Raw genomic sequence first — 16,038 nt, 5'->3', positions numbered from 1 at the left:
AAATAAATATTGAAGGAATCCTGACGTACCTTTAACCGAGGGAGGATACAAAACTGAGGCGTAGCCGAAGTCTTTATGCATCCAGACGAGGACACGTTTGCCAGGTTATTTAGACTGATCTCTTCTAACGTTATCCGGGGTTTAAAGCCATATAGCCCAAGGGCGATATTACAGAAGCAGCCTCTGCTGGCGTCACAATAGGTTGATACGAAAAATAAACAGCTACCTATTGTAAAGACCATATCATCCAAAGGTGTGTAAGGTTAAGTATGTCGAACGTACCTTATGTTATAACATACACACTAGGGCGGTATTTAACACACACATAAATTGGACATAAAGCTCTTGAAATGAATTGGCGTTGATGAATACTGATCACATATATATATATAAATACATTTTAAAGCATATACTGCTAGCCATAATTGACGAACAGAACAATATTTTGAAGCTATATCTACATACATCCTGGTACATTTAAAACATTCGTATGAGGCGTCAGGATTCGCCCCGAAGAGTTGCGTTTCTTGGCGAATCCAAGGACAAGGCATTATGGCTGGTGAGTGTTTGAATGAATATTGCTTAACGCCGTATCAGCAACGTAGCAACTATTCGCGGCGAGAAATGTCATACAATAAACTATATGTTAATAATCACAATGAAAATGTTCATTTTTAAAATTCTCAGTCACACATCACATTCAAGTGTAAAAACAGACTTTGAGATAAAAATCTATCTTTTATCGAACAATTGGATTTCTTTTCAATTTGCTTAAATAGGGGGTTAGAATTGGCTGGATTGCCGGTTTCACCTGATTGTTTCCAGGTTTTTCAGCATCAGACCCGTGCTCGATGAGTTCCCAAAGGGGATACTAACTCTGCATGTAATACCTTTTCATTTTATGCTTTCCTCATACATCAAGGTGACACAGGGTTAACTATGGTTTATAACGAACGTGTTTATAGCGAACTAACGGCTATTTCGAATATTATTGTATTTACCCGGTCACTTGATGTATATTTATATCAAAATGTGTATAACGAAATAAAATTAAAATTGGTGGTGCCTTTCAGTTCGTTCAAACCAACGTTTACTGCGTAACGTGACTGAAACATTGCCCAGCACATACAGAGATCGTGATTTCTGTGTGTTGAGTGACATGGTGAAATGTGTTCTGCTGAACCATGGGGAAAGCGAAATGAGATAGTTTATACATAGGCATAAACAATATTTCATTTATTCCACAGCTTGTCGGCTTGATATGGGAGGAAATTCCCGAAGTAAGACATGTATCGTCTCCAGAAACGATTTGAAACTTGTCGGAGACTGTAATTGATCAACTAATTCATCTGAATAGAAATGCAAAGTGTTTTTGTATTGCTGTGAAAATACGTTTCGCCTTTAAGAAACGGTACTGACTGCAACATTTCAGGAACATCGTTCTGGAGTAAAGATGAAGTTGTGTGATAGTTATAACACTTAGAAGTGAACCACAGGGTGATTTCTTTTTTAATTTTTCGAACCACTGGAGCTGACAAACACCACTAACGCATCAGCTGGTGTATAACCATATCTGCATATGCGTAAATTCATTCACATATTCTCCTGGGACCCAGCAATGACATTTTTTCCTACAACTCAAGACAGGCCTGATTTTATTGTCAAATATGGATCACTTATGGAGGTGATAGACCCAGTTTGATACCATCGATAACCCCAATGCTGATTTAAGGTGTCCTCATATGTGGACACGTGGTCCAAGCATGCCCAAAGTATTTCCAGTGTCCATGCACGTTGACAATATAAGAATGCCATGTTCAAAGAGATATGCAGTATAGAACAAGATAGAATGCTAAATTAAACAGTTGTCATGACAACCAATCTATAAGTGAAGCAATAAGTGTCCTTTATTTGGAAACAAACTTCACTGAAAATCCTTCTTTTACAAAGTTGGCCCTTTATTCCGGAAAAGAATTATCATAAAGTCAAAACATTTCACGGATCAAAACATAAACGTTTAATACCGAAATTGACTTCACCTGGGTGTTGCACATGTCTAAAGAAGAACTGATACAGTACCAATGGACAATAAACATGACTCAAAAAGAACTTCAATTATAACTTCAAAACTCTCAAACTTTACCTTCAATACTGTAAAAAGTCAAATGTGAGTTGCTTCACATATGGAAGTTTTCAAAACATTCACGCATTCACATCAGTCGAGATTTGCCAATTTTTCATCGAGGATGTCGACAACGAGCCGCATTCATTAACTCAACAATCCTGGGCAAATGTTTTGCACCAGCTCTCCTGGCAGCTTCTGGAGGCAATGGGACTCTATTCCGGAGAGGCTCATCCGCAAACGGCCTCGCAGTCCGAAGCCATGTAAATCTCTTAAAATACCATATTTCCACGCAGTGCCATATGCCTATTCAAGATAAAAAAAGATAGACACGGCGTGTTGTCTATTAATTAGAAGGTTTTAACAAATGACTCCAAACGCACTAAGTGATCGACAGAGCTTCTGGGTTTTTTTTGCGGAAACCACATTGAATATCCGTTATAAGGTTATTGGTTTCCAAGTACCAAACAGATCGATTACTTGTCTTTTAAACACAGCTTGTTAGTGTGATCCATCGATAATTCGAGTGCCAAATATCATCAAAAATGTTTAAGAGGGTCCATAAACATGATTCTGGTAAGTGCTTCAGAAGCTGATAATGTATGCTACCAGCCCCTGAAGCAGTATCGTGAGCTTGTTTAAGAGCAGCACGAGTTTCATGAATAGAAAATGGTTCATTTTAATCTTCCCCATTATCTGAATTTAAATTAACAGGTTTCTTTTCCTGTTGCATTTTATATTTTTGGAATTGAGGTAGATAATTCGATGAGGAAGAGTGTTTGGCCAAAGTTTCTCCAAGTTTATTTGCAATATCAGATTACTAAGTAATAATTCGTCTCCATTTTTAAGATGCTTAATGCTAGATTGAGCGCTCTAAACTTTTATTTTCTGGATCATATTCCATACCTTTGAATTCGGCGTTCGTGAATGTATTTTTGATACATACGTTCGCCAGGATTGACGTTTACTTTGCTTGAAGGTATGCCGTGCCTTAGCATTTAAAATTTATAATTTATTCAAATTATGGACCATAGGATGGTGACGGAAATAATGCTCGGCTTTCTTTCGTGCCTTCCTAGTCTGTTTGCACTCATTGTTGAACCACGGTTTTTGGATGTGTGGAATTGCAGAGGATTTGGGTATACACTTATCAGCTATATTATTGAGTTCATCAGAGAAATCCTTCATAGCATCAGAAACATCAATAAAAAGTTCAGGTTTAAGTCTGTTACAACACAGGCTTTGATATAAATGCCAGTTAGCTTTTTTAAAGTTCCATCTTGAGGATGGGGTAATATCACAGATTCATAGATTTGGGTTCACAGATTTTAGACACACAACAAATCTCCGGCGCACAGAAAAAGTCGCTCATACTGTTAATGTAGCAGAAGTACACATCTGTGGAAAACATAAAAACTGAAATTACTATCGCCTTTGAATTTAAAAATAAATAGATTATTTCTGTTTACCGACTAAAGCAGGACAATATGTGTTATCAGCATCACTCATTGCACAATAAACAAGAAGACAAAGTCATCCATATCTCCCGCAATGGCAAAATACTCATCATGAATATGTCAGCTAGTTTTCACTATGTGAAATGTACGGTTTGTGTACCTAGTGTTGATACTGGAAATAGAGTGGTAATGTTTATTTATGTCATTAGGTTTCTCCGGACAAGATGACATCCTCATAGCCACAGCCTAAGTCACGTTTCCATGGAAACCGCAAAAAATATAATTCACATCTTGGTCTAAACTCCAAAAGAGACATCTATGGATCATGACTGACATATGTCCCAACTTTGATGAAGCTAGTATGTATAGTTTGGAAGATCTGCTCAGGAGAGCATGACATCCTCAAAGTCACAGCCTAAGTCATGTTTCCACGGAAACAGCAAAAAATGAAATTCATATGTGGGTCGAATCCCCAAAAGGGACATCTAGGGATCATGGTTGAAAGGTGTACCAACTTTGGTTAAGCTATCACGAACAATTTAGGAGATATGCTTCGGGTAACGTGTGACGGACGCACGGACGGACGGAACTCGTTACCGCCATCCAGACTGTGGGTTACCGACATCCTAGCTCGATTTTAAAAATGTTTATACCTCAATAAATAGGCATTAATATGAAAATTCAGTGCATTCAAAATATTCACACCTACAAAGTTTATCAGTGTGGTAAATAATTTTGATTGTATACACGTGGAAGAGTGTATAACGTGCGTTACCAGCATCACCTTAGGTACAGTGTTGTAAGCACCTTAGTCGGAAAGTCTGTTTATCGACAGTTGCTCGTATGCTGATCTACAAGGTCGGCAAAACATTGAATTTCCATCCCAAAGAGGCCACTCCTTGAATTCCTCTCCCCATTTACTTTGCTGTGACCGTTTCCTGCTATTACTGTCATCTTCCTGTTGTTTTGTTCGGGTTATCGTAACATGATGGATCATGGATGATTCCCGAACGTTAATAAAGAAAAATAATATGGCAAAGATTCCAGTTGAAAGCAAAAGACTGATAATTTACTGAAGGCCACGAAGGCCAGCAAACATTTGCAACTGCCGGCCCGATACAATAACAACCGGCGCTTGGTCTTCGGGCCGGCGATTATATCGAACACTGCAAACAGTACTTATCTTTTCTCTCACTCACACTCACTCACACACACACAGACACCCCACACACACACACACACACACACACACACACTGGATACTGTATATATAACCATTGTCTATGAGCAGTACAGTAATGTCTTGCTTCAGTACCTCAGTGTTTGATGGCAAATCCTTATTGTCTGCGTATGTGTGCAGTGCGCACTTGCCTACATTGTCGTATTTTACGAGTGATCAGCCTTGCAGACTTTGCCATTAACCTATGATCTTGGCATCAGATGTAAGATTCACATCAGGACCTAAGCGAGTGTCACAGGACCTAAGCGAGTGTCACAGCTTCAGATGGACAAATCTTCATATGGCAGACTTCAAATAGTCAACCGAGCACACCTTCACATGGCTACTGTTACACATTCAAATGGACACACCTTCTAATGGCAGACTTCCCATAATCAAGTTAGTTTTACACCTTCAGCTGAGCACACCTTCAGATGGACACACCGTCATGTGGCTATATTCTTGAGAGGCATTTAGAAGTTGGTGAATATATAAGACGAGTATATGGATAAATTCTTCTTTATTATATAACACGGCGTTTCTGGGCTCCTTCTTGTCCCTTCTTCGGGTGATCAAAGACAGGCGTAGGAAAAGTATTATATATACCAGATAGTTTCCTGTAAATCTGGTATAAATAATATGTTTACTACACCTGTCTTTAATCACCTGAAGAAGGGGCAATAAGTAGCCCGGAAACGTGGTGTTATATAATAAAGAAGTTCATATGGCAAGCTTTACACCTTTAGCTGAGCACACCTTCAGATGGAAACACCTTCAGATGTCTGACAACACATTCCACGGAGCAAACCTTTCGATGGCTGCTTTTGAACATCGCGCTATTTCAACACACTTTAATGTGTATGTCTTCTTTAGTGTTTTCCAGCCAAAGAGACCTGGGTTCACTTGCACAGAGCAATCTTAGACAGTGTCGATTTTAAGACAGCATGGATTCTTAAGAACGCAATCTGTACTAAGATCGAACTCATCAACGGTGAAAGTTAGAATTTCTAAAACTCGATTTCTGCCAAACGTGAAGTGAAACCTATGAAACCGATCACGCCCCCACCCCCATCGTCGTACCTTCCAGAGCAAAGTTTTCACGACAACCACCACCAACACACACACACACACATACACACAAATTTATCTTAAGGAAACGATTACGTGGAAGTTAGCATATATTTTGCTACTTCCAAACTATCGTGATTTAGGAACTGGGAATTTAATATTGCAACCACAGAAATACCTAGCCATGTTTTATGAAAATATTGATATACGAATACATACATTTATAAATTTTGGTTTAGATCTAGATTTAGTGCCATAATGATTATGAAAATAAAATAAACAATAAAAATAATTTCCTTATAACATAGCACCTATTTGTATGATCTGCCAATGGTTGTCAATGAGACATTGTTTAATAAGCATCTGTTGGGGGGAATATTTATTTACTCATTTTTATAGTATTTCCCCCCAAAAATCCCATATATATCCAAGAAGTATTGGTTTTGTTACTGTAAGAAAATGGGAAAAATGATTTTGCATGTTAACGTGTATCTAATTGTAGATTATTTTAATTGTAAGACAAAATCACTAACGTTTGCACATTTCTAAATGTTAGAGTCTTTAGAAGGTTGTATAAGTGTTTGCGTGTACGACTCAAAGGAAATTGAAGATGAATGTCATTTAATACTGACATCTCTGACTAAAATTATTTCATTTGAAAACTTTATTTAAATGTATACATGTGTGATGGAGAACATCAGAATCCATCGGTTAAGAGAAAGTGAATGTATATATAAATTTAAAATTGCCAGTATTATTTGTCTTTGGCCTTTTACTGAAAAAAACTGACTGTCCGTCCGTCGTAGGAAGTTGAGGACCATCCGATTCTCCCATATCACGTCATTAGTTTCTTAAGACGTATATAGTTTCCCGTGAACATTCGTTTCTCAATTGGTGGTCAGCAGCCCATGCTTTTCCTGAGGCGACTAACGGGATCAGGGGTCAGGCTCGATGACTTGGTTGACACATGTCATCGTATCCCAATTGCGTAGATATATGCTGATGTTGTTGATCACTAGGATTGTGTGACCCAGGCTGGATTATTTACTTACCGCCGCCATGTATCTGGAATATTGAGGGGAAACTCTCCTGGGACCTGGCATCCTTGCAATACTTCCAGAACAGGATGGTGACACCTGCCGCCATCAGCGCGGGGATCAGGGCAAACACAATCACGTACATCCAAACTCGACTTTTGCACGTGGACCACATGTCGATTCTGCCATACGGACCATTATCTCCATTGTGGTACACCACGTTCATGTGAGGGCTGAGTGAAATGTCCAATGAACATGGCTTGTCGTTAGGACGGTAAAAACAGTGGGATGTGGCAGAACTGACGTCATAGAGTGTCCGAGTTATGTACACATAGGCGTCCAAGTAAATGAAGTTGTTTGAAGTGGAGTAATACATGAAATAGTAATCGTCACTCTGTGAAACGTTCAGCGTGTAGGTGAAGGCTGGGGAGGTGATATGAGATGCAAGGTAACATCCATCACAGCTTCCTTTGTTGTCAATCCACGCCTGAAGATTGGAGCTTCCTTTTATGATGAATGCTGATATAAGTTTACTCCCGGATGAAACCACGACGGCTTTAGAACCTTTCAGGAGATAGAATCCCCAGTGTGCGTATGTACGTCCCATCATAAAACTGTAATATGATGTATTGAACTGTTCGAACTTGCTGGGATCAACCACCGGTTCTCCATCAAACGTGTAGGCTTCGAAAGGATCGCTGGAGTTGAGAGTGAGGCTCTGACAGAAGGCGTTGTTCACGTGGTCCTCTACTTTGCGCATGTCTGTTGGCGCTGCCTGGAACTTGTTGGTGCGGAGGACTCTGATGCTGATGAGAAGTCCAGCGGTGAGGACGGCAGTGGCAACATAGATCCAGAGGAGTGCGATTCGGAGGTAGCGGGACATGTGTATGCTACAGAGGAGCATCCTGACGATGTTGGTGATGCAGCAGGTGCATTCCACACAGCATTCACACATGCCTTCCTCTGAGCCTCTTCCCTTTTCCATATGTTTCAAAAACGTGGTAGCATGGTACATCCTGGAATACACGCTGTACGTTTTAAACATATCGATACTGCACGTAGATATTTAGATTGAAAAGATAAAAAACTAAACTGTTTTTGCCAACTGAATTTTATATGGTATGAAAACATTGACAAAACTATTATTGAACGTAACAGTAATTCTCAAAATGCAACTTGCTGTTGTAGTTTCTATTTTGACTTTTTATATATCAACAACAAATAATACTTGGTATACTTGCGATTACACTTACACATTAAACTACAGATTCTATGACTATTCTACCGGTTGAACCCCACCCGGGATTCGAACCCATACTTTCAGGTAAAGGCCTTAAACACAAGCACACAAAGTCTGCGATCTCGACTCGACCACATTGGCGTTCACAATATATGGAAGACTGAGCGCGTCAGCATCGTTCTACGCTATGGGAATACGACGTGTGCAGTAACGCCCTCTCTCCATCCTGCTGGCCCCCTTGGAGGACGAGTATGAAGGTTTGAACATGAATTCTAACCTGGATCTTCGAGGGTGAAATCGAATCTGCGATAGGCAGTGGTACAATACCGGCTCACAACTAAATGTAAACAGTTCAGTGAGGCACAAGCAAATCTGACCTACCTTAAAAATCAGTATTTCAACACGAAGTAAAGCTTTCTGCAGTACAATATGTGGAGGTGACAGCCACCTACTTTTCTTTTCCAGTCGTTGCTGTTGAAGGTGTGATCATATATATCAGAACATAGCCTATCGCCACGTGACCTGTTATCACGCTGAAAGCTGCATGTCATGTGACATTCGCTTGGTTGTTTTTTTTCCCACTGGAGCTATGACGTCATTACTCGTGAAGACAGACGTAAATGCTTAGTGGGAAACTTTCATCACGTGCTGAGAGTGACTCTTACATGGGCGATGGTACTTAATAATAATAATAATAATAATGTGTCCATTTATATAGCGCCAAACTCCACACTAGGTATGCTCATAGCGCTAACAATCAAGGTCATTATTACCCCGGATAACCCAAGCTGCCTGTTAGGCGCTAGAAGGTTATAGTCATATGACTTTTTTTTTCCACCGGGTACCCATTTTCCTGCTGGGTGAACAGAGGCAATTTTGAACAAACTCACTTGCCTAAGGTGAGACCACATGTATCACATGTGCTTCGTTGTGGGGCAGGACTCAAGTCCTAGAAACTCTCAGGAGTCAAGCTGCCAAACACGGTCACCCATCCAAGGACTCTCCGAGCTCGACGCTGCTTAACTTCACCGATTTGTGACCTGAGCTTTAAGCACGCGCCACTACTTGAGTAGATGATAATGATTTTGACGGGATTCATCATTATCACTACGTCAAGAATTATTATGGTGATGATGATGATGTGTATAATGTCGATTTTCCTGATGTTAAAGATAATGACAACTGTACGTGAGTTGGGTTGTACTTTTTCCCTGAACGCTATGACTCCTTTGACAATTTGTACTTTTTGGGGGAATCGAACCCAGTACAAGGCAGGGCGACATAAAACTGTCACCACTGGCTTACTCAGCCACACGTATAACGAGAAAACATTCGCAAAAACTGTAACTGCATCTAAAGTTTCTTTAAGTGAAAACAAAGACAGATTGTTTTCTGGCTGTGGGGTAGCCTCGTAGTTTAAACGTTCGCTTGTCACGCCGAAACCCCGGGTTAGATTCCTCATATGGCTGCAATGAGTGGAGCCCATTTCTGATGTCCCCCGTGAATAGCTTCAACATTACTGATGCGGCTTAAAGCAACATTCACTCACTCGCTCCCCCGCCGTGATATTGCCGGAATATTGCTAAAAGCGGCGTAAAACTAAACTCACTCACTAACGGTTGTTTGGAATTGGGCAACTGTCCTGTGAATCATACCTGTTTACAATTTCCCACACAGTGTGTTGCAACGTCCAGTTCGTGATCACGTTTATCAGAGTTACGTCGAAAGGACATGTACTCATGGAGTATAAGGGATAGGTTCGATACGAATAGTAAGTGGGTATTAAATATGCCCGTGATATATAATTTCATATCGGATTAAACATAGGATTTGGTAGTAAACGCCAGATAACTGACTGCGACAAGTAATTTGAAAGTGATGTGGATATATCTACACATGTACAGAGACTCGATACGTCTATGTAAAGAAATCACATGTCTGTCAGGACAGTGTGACCTGTACGCCACTAATTATCACAAGCAGGACTATCACCGCCAGCGTTACAGCATCTATATATAGAGTGAGTGAGTGAGTTTGGTTTTACGCCGCTTTTAGCAATATTCCAGCAATATCACGGCGGGGGACACAAGAAATGGGCTTAACACATTGTACCCATGTTGGGAATCGAACCCGGGTCTTCGGCGTGACGAGCGAACGCCTTAACCACAAGGCTACCCCACCGCCCCCTATATATAGAGAGGGAGCAGCGTCGTATCATTCTACATCCTCACACAGGGAAGTGTATCACCGAATTCTATATATCATCTGTATAGGGAGAGGTTTGGAAACATAACCGTTCATCACAAGCGAGTGCACGTTGGTTTTCGTGAACATTGTTAGAAATCGTATTGAGAATAATCTGAAATTTAAGGTGAGAGACATGAAATGCTACATGTTGATTAAGATTACTTATTGTCTGAACCAGATCCACCCCAGTAACACTGAGGCCACAAAAGGAGTGAGTTTGATTTTAACGTTGAACTGTAACGCGTCATCTTGAAAAAAATTATCAATGCTGGTCGAAGATAAAGAACAACGTTAGTGGTAAGATGTGGCACTGTATTGATACATTACTCTGTCTGTGGTAAGATATGCTCTGTGAGTGGTTAGACATGGATCTGTTGTAAGTGGTTAGGCATGACTATATCGCCAGTTCACTGTGATGTTATGAATAAAACAAGGCGTATTTACAACACAAAATATAGACTATATCATCGGTTGTATTATTCACTGAAATGTCCCCACTCACTCACACACTACGTGCTCAATTCGGCCTATTCAACAAGAGCATACCTAAATGTAAATTGACAGTACGCCAAGAGACTCTGGTTTTCCATGTACACCACTCAGACACATTATACTGACTCCGAGCCGACCAGTCCTTGTACCCATTAATGCCGAGCGCAGTAGTAGTAGTAGTAGTAGTAGTAGGAGTAGGAGGAGTAGTAGTAGTCGTAGTAGTAGCTTGCGTTATCTTGAGAATACTGATCAATGCTGCCACAGATCTGTTTTGGTGAGATGTGGCTCTGCAGTTATGAATTGCTCTGTTTGTGGTGAGGCGTGGATTCTTTGTAAGATATGCTCTATTTGTGGTAAGACATGGATCTGTTTGTGGTAAGGCATGCTCTGCCTGTGGTAAGGCGTGGATTTATTTGTTGTAAGATATGCTCTGTTTGTGGTAAGACATGCTCTGTTTGTGGTAAGGCATGGATTGTTTGTAAGATATGCTCTATTTGTGGTAAGACATGGATCTGTTTGTGGTAAGGCATGCTCTGCCTGTGGTAAGGCGTGGATTTGTTTTTTAAGATATGCTCTATTTGTGGTAAGACATGGATCTGTTTGTGGTAAGGCATGCTCTGTCTGTGGTAAGGCGTGGATTTGTTTGTTGTAAGATATGCTCTATCTGTGGTAAGACATGGATCTGTTTGTGGTAAGGCATGCTCTGCCTGTGGTAAGGCGTGGATTTGTTGGTTGTAAGATATGCTCTGTTTGTGGTAAGACATGCTCTGTTTGTGGTAAGGCATGCTCTGCCTGTAGTAAGGCGTGGATTTGTTTGTTGTAAGATATGCTCTATTTGTGGTAAGACATGGATCTGTTTGTGGTAAGGCATGCTCTGTCTGTGGTAAGGCGTGGATTTGTTGGTTGTAAGATATGCTCTATCTGTGGTAAGACATGGATCTGTTTGTGGTAAGGCATGCTCTGCCTGTGGTAAGGCGTGGATTTGTTGGTTGTAAGATATGCTCTATTTGTGGTAAGACATGGATCTGTTTGTGGTAGGGCATGCTCTGCTTGTGGTAAGGCGTAGATCTGTTTGTTGTAAGACCTGCTCTGTTTATGGTAAGACATGCTCTGCTTATGGTAAGACATGCTCTGCCTGTGGTATAATGCATGGTTATGTTTGTGGTAATGAGTCATTGTTCATTCAGAAAAATCAAAATTAGTTATTTGTTTCTTGAAATTGTAAACACCCGAATTGCGAACCAACAATGGTGGACACTGGAGAATAATTTCACCTACCATATAACTACTGTGGTCTTCTTGCATTGATATTGGCTGCGTTAATTTTTTTCTTGTTGTAACCTTTATGAATGAAGTAAGTATTTCTTTGTTGGACACGGCACCCGTGAACAGCCACCTCCTCGGGGTGGGTGCTGGGTAACGCTAAGCGCTCTTCAACCCCCGGGGTATATTTGGTCCACCAACCCGTTTGCCGTGGGTTGCGCCCCTGTGTCGGTGGAGGACGGGAGGCTGGTGGTTGAGGGCACTGGTTCCAGGAATAGCGTTCCTTTGCCCAACACACCACTTCGCCCCTTACTTCACCAAGACGGGTGGTAGAACTTGCCCGGTTCTATCAATCGGCTGGTCACGCCAAGCCCTTTGCTACAACTATTTACTATTGCACAAAATGTTTGAGAATTATTACATGATATTTTTAAGTCTTGGCGAATTTTTTAACTTCAAACTTCACATATACAAATTCATGTATGTTTTTTGCCTAGAGTTGTATGTCCAGAAGGCGGTGGCTCATGGGCCAATCTGGTGGAATCATTAATCTTTTATTTTACCTGCTAGAGTAATCATCCGGGTATCCTTGGTGCTGCAAGTCGGAGATCCGCTTGCTTTTAGCATTGTCCGTGTGATACTCCGTGGTGGGTGGGGAGCTCGGATGACGAACATTGAAAAATTAACCATGGCTTACGTAACACACACACAGTGTGGATTTGTCTCTTGCAGATTCTAACCTCCTGAATGAATTTGACTGGTCTGTTCATAATGACCTTTGTGGAAGTGATCACTTCCCAACTATCCTTTCAGAAATAACTCCATCTGATTCTCCATCATATACAAGATGGAACTTTTCGAAGGCTAACTGGTCTGTATATCAAACTATTTGTAAATCGAAACTGCGACCTGAATGTTTTAGTGATATAACTGATCCCATTCAAACTTTTGCTGACGTTTTAAATGAAAAAGCTGATGAGTGTATTCCCAAGTCCTCTACGACTCCACATGTACGAAAACCATGGTTTAATACAGATGGTAGACAAGCCAGAAAAGCGAGGAAAAAGGCAGAGCATTATTTCCGCCATCATCCAACTGTCCATAACTTAAATAAATTTAAAATACTCAATGCAAAGGCGCGTCGTACCTTCAAACAAAACAAACGGAAATCTTGGAGAAATTATGTCTCCAAAATTAATTCACGCACGCCCATGTCCAAGGTTTGGAATATGGTTCAGAGAATTAAAGGCAAAGGTGCAAAATCTGCTGTTCACCATCTTAAAGATGGTGAAAATTTAATTACCTACAAGTCTAAAATTGCAAATAAAATTGGCGAAACTCTTGCCAAACATTCTTCGTCGCCAAATTATGTCCCTGAGTTTCAGAGATATCAGAAACAACAGGAAAGACAAAAGTTTATTTCGAATCAAATGAAGATAGATAGATAGATATTCTTTATTTCCTCCATAGTTTGAAGATTACAAATGTATATGTATATTATTCAGTCATATTAATGGTACATGATACAACAGAAATGCACATGAAAGAATTTATACAGGTTGGTAAGGTGAAATACAACAGTTTTAAATATTTTTCCATTTAGATACAGAATTTGAGACACATCATTTGCCCACACATCATAGTTTAGCTGGTCCTGTACATCTTCCGGTATTCCGCCAAGTAGAAATTTTAGAAATCTATCTTCATCATCGTAGGTCCATAATTCTACAAACATATTATCATCAAGTAAGTCACAAATGTGTTCAAATAAGACATTTCTTTCAGCAAAATTAATCTTACAAGTCATAAAGACGTGCTTTAAAATATCGTGCGCCACAGTACCACACTCACATTCCTTCGACTGAATGGGGACAGAACCCAGTTTAATAAGAAAACCAATACGTTTATAGTACCTTGGTCTGTCAAGGGCCAGTTGCCATAGTCGATTTACACCGTCCGATCTTAATGAGTGATACCGTATCAATGACAGCCTTGACTGAATGGCATACTCTGCTGCTTTTTTATCACATTGTAAGACCTTTTCCTGTACGATTCTTGACCATTTCCTTTTACATAAAAATTTAGAACATACTACATATTGTTTTATTTCTTCCTGGATACCATATTTAGCTGATAATTCCAACGTTTGAAATATAGGATATTTCATATCTCGTTTACGCTTTCTGCCAATCATAAGTTCATTGTCACATTGCAAGATTCTATGTAAAAACAGCTGTTTGAAAGAAAACTAAATACTGCTGTTACATAATCTGCCAAGTAGCAACAGAGAACGTTGATCTATATAAGATTGTAATGATAAAATACCAAGGTTATCCACAACAACTTCATTAGGCATATGCCTATCAAAAACCTGCATTCTTTTACAGAAATAACGTTGTGTGGTTTCCAACATATCATATTCTTTATGAGATAGCTTCCCCCATACACTGCATCCATATAGGCAGCATGGCAGTATAACTCTATCCCATATACGAATTGCAGCAATAGGATTTAATCCTCCAAAATGCAACCCTGAGTCATGATTTATATTAATCATTTTTCTCAGTTTCTCACAAGCAGTACCTGTTCTATGAACAGATGATTTGGAAGTAGTAAAATACACTCCGGCATAAACAATGAGTTTTTTTACGGGTACATGGATATTACAGAATAAAAGGTAATTGGGCGATACATTTTTGTTGTTACCAAGCATCAATACAGCACTCTTACTTACATTATATTTCAGCTTCCATTTGTTTGCATAACATTCAGTTATATCTAGCAAACATTGTAGTCCCTTGGGGTTGGAACTGGTAAGAGTTGTGTCATCAGCTAACAATAAGCCAGGACATTTTTCCCATGGGAGGCATAATCCACAACTTGTCTATTGAGATCATATAATAAATCATTTATGTACAGTGCAAAAAGCCACGCTGATATAACACGGCCTTGCCCGACACCTTGTTTAACATGAAATTTGTTCGATTTGAACTCTGCAAAACCAACATAAGACTGCATAGACATATAAGATAAACGAAGGAGTCTCCACATTTTACCAGATATACCAAGTTTGTCTAATTTATAACATAGGCCATCAAGCCACACACGATCAAACGCTTTCTCATTGTCGAGAAAAAGCACAGTATACTGGTGAATTCTTTTCATTGTAATATGCAATTGTTTCAGTAAGTGTAAGCGCTGCCATCTCAGCTCCTGTCTGTTTTCTGAAGCCAAACTGGAAAGGGTTGGGGAAGGAAGTGTTATTATCTGTCCATTTCTCAATTCTATCTAGGAGCAGACGTTCAAGGAGCTTACTCAGCGTAGATGTTCACGTTATACCACGGTAATTAGATGGATCAATTTTGCTTTTCCCTTTACCTTTGTGTATTGGGAGAATTTCGCCAAGATTATACATAAGTGGTGCCTGATGACACTTTTAGATATATTTGACCAAATTTGGACGTCTTGAGAATTTCCTCCTTCATGGCGTAATGCCATTGTTGTCCCAATACCAAAACCTGGCAGCGATCATACAGATCCGTCGAATTACACACCTATATCTCAAACTAGCTGTGGAACGTATGGTGAATAATAGATTAACTTGGTATCTTGAAACCAATAACCTTATAACAAATATCCAATGTGGTTTCAGGAAAAATCGTAGTACCATTGATCATTTGGTACGTTTAAGAGTCCTTAGTGAAAAATGCTATAGTAAATAAACAACATGCTGTATCAATTTTCTTTGATCTTGAGAAAGCTTATGATGCGACCTGGAAGCATGGCATTTTGAAGGATTTACATGATGTTGGTTTAAGAGGCCGTTTGCCTCGTTTTATATCACAGTTTTCAAAAGACAGGCAATTTCAAGTCGGAGTGGGTTCAACCCTGTC

General features: G+C 39.9%; 1 protein-coding gene across 1 annotated transcript; it reads right to left on the bottom strand.

The window, feature by feature from the left end:
- Window positions 1–6,576: 6,576 nt before the first annotated feature.
- On the bottom strand, window positions 6,577–8,644 carry LOC124272587. The gene is made up of 2 exons (XM_046707788.1): window positions 8,525–8,644; window positions 6,577–7,919 (listed from the first exon to the last, which is right to left on the bottom strand). Exon 2 carries the CDS (start codon window positions 7,916–7,918, stop codon window positions 6,911–6,913), a length of 1,008 nt encoding a protein of 335 aa, XP_046563744.1. The 5' UTR covers window position 7,919; window positions 8,525–8,644; the 3' UTR covers window positions 6,577–6,910.
- Between the last annotated feature and the right edge of the window lie 7,394 nt (window positions 8,645–16,038).

This window comes from Haliotis rubra, unplaced genomic scaffold (genome assembly GCF_003918875.1).
Source record: "Haliotis rubra isolate DU_JTF1 unplaced genomic scaffold, ASM391887v1 Scf1707, whole genome shotgun sequence".
In the NCBI taxonomy this organism is placed as follows: Eukaryota; Metazoa; Mollusca; class Gastropoda; order Lepetellida; family Haliotidae; genus Haliotis; species Haliotis rubra.
This window is presented reverse-complemented; position numbering and strand designations above follow the sequence as displayed.

What these genes read in the sequence shown, in the direction of transcription:
- LOC124272587 (XM_046707788.1), bottom strand. Translation starts at nt 7,918, where the DNA reads ATGTACCATGCTACCACGTTTTTGAAACATATGGAAAAGGGAAGAGGC.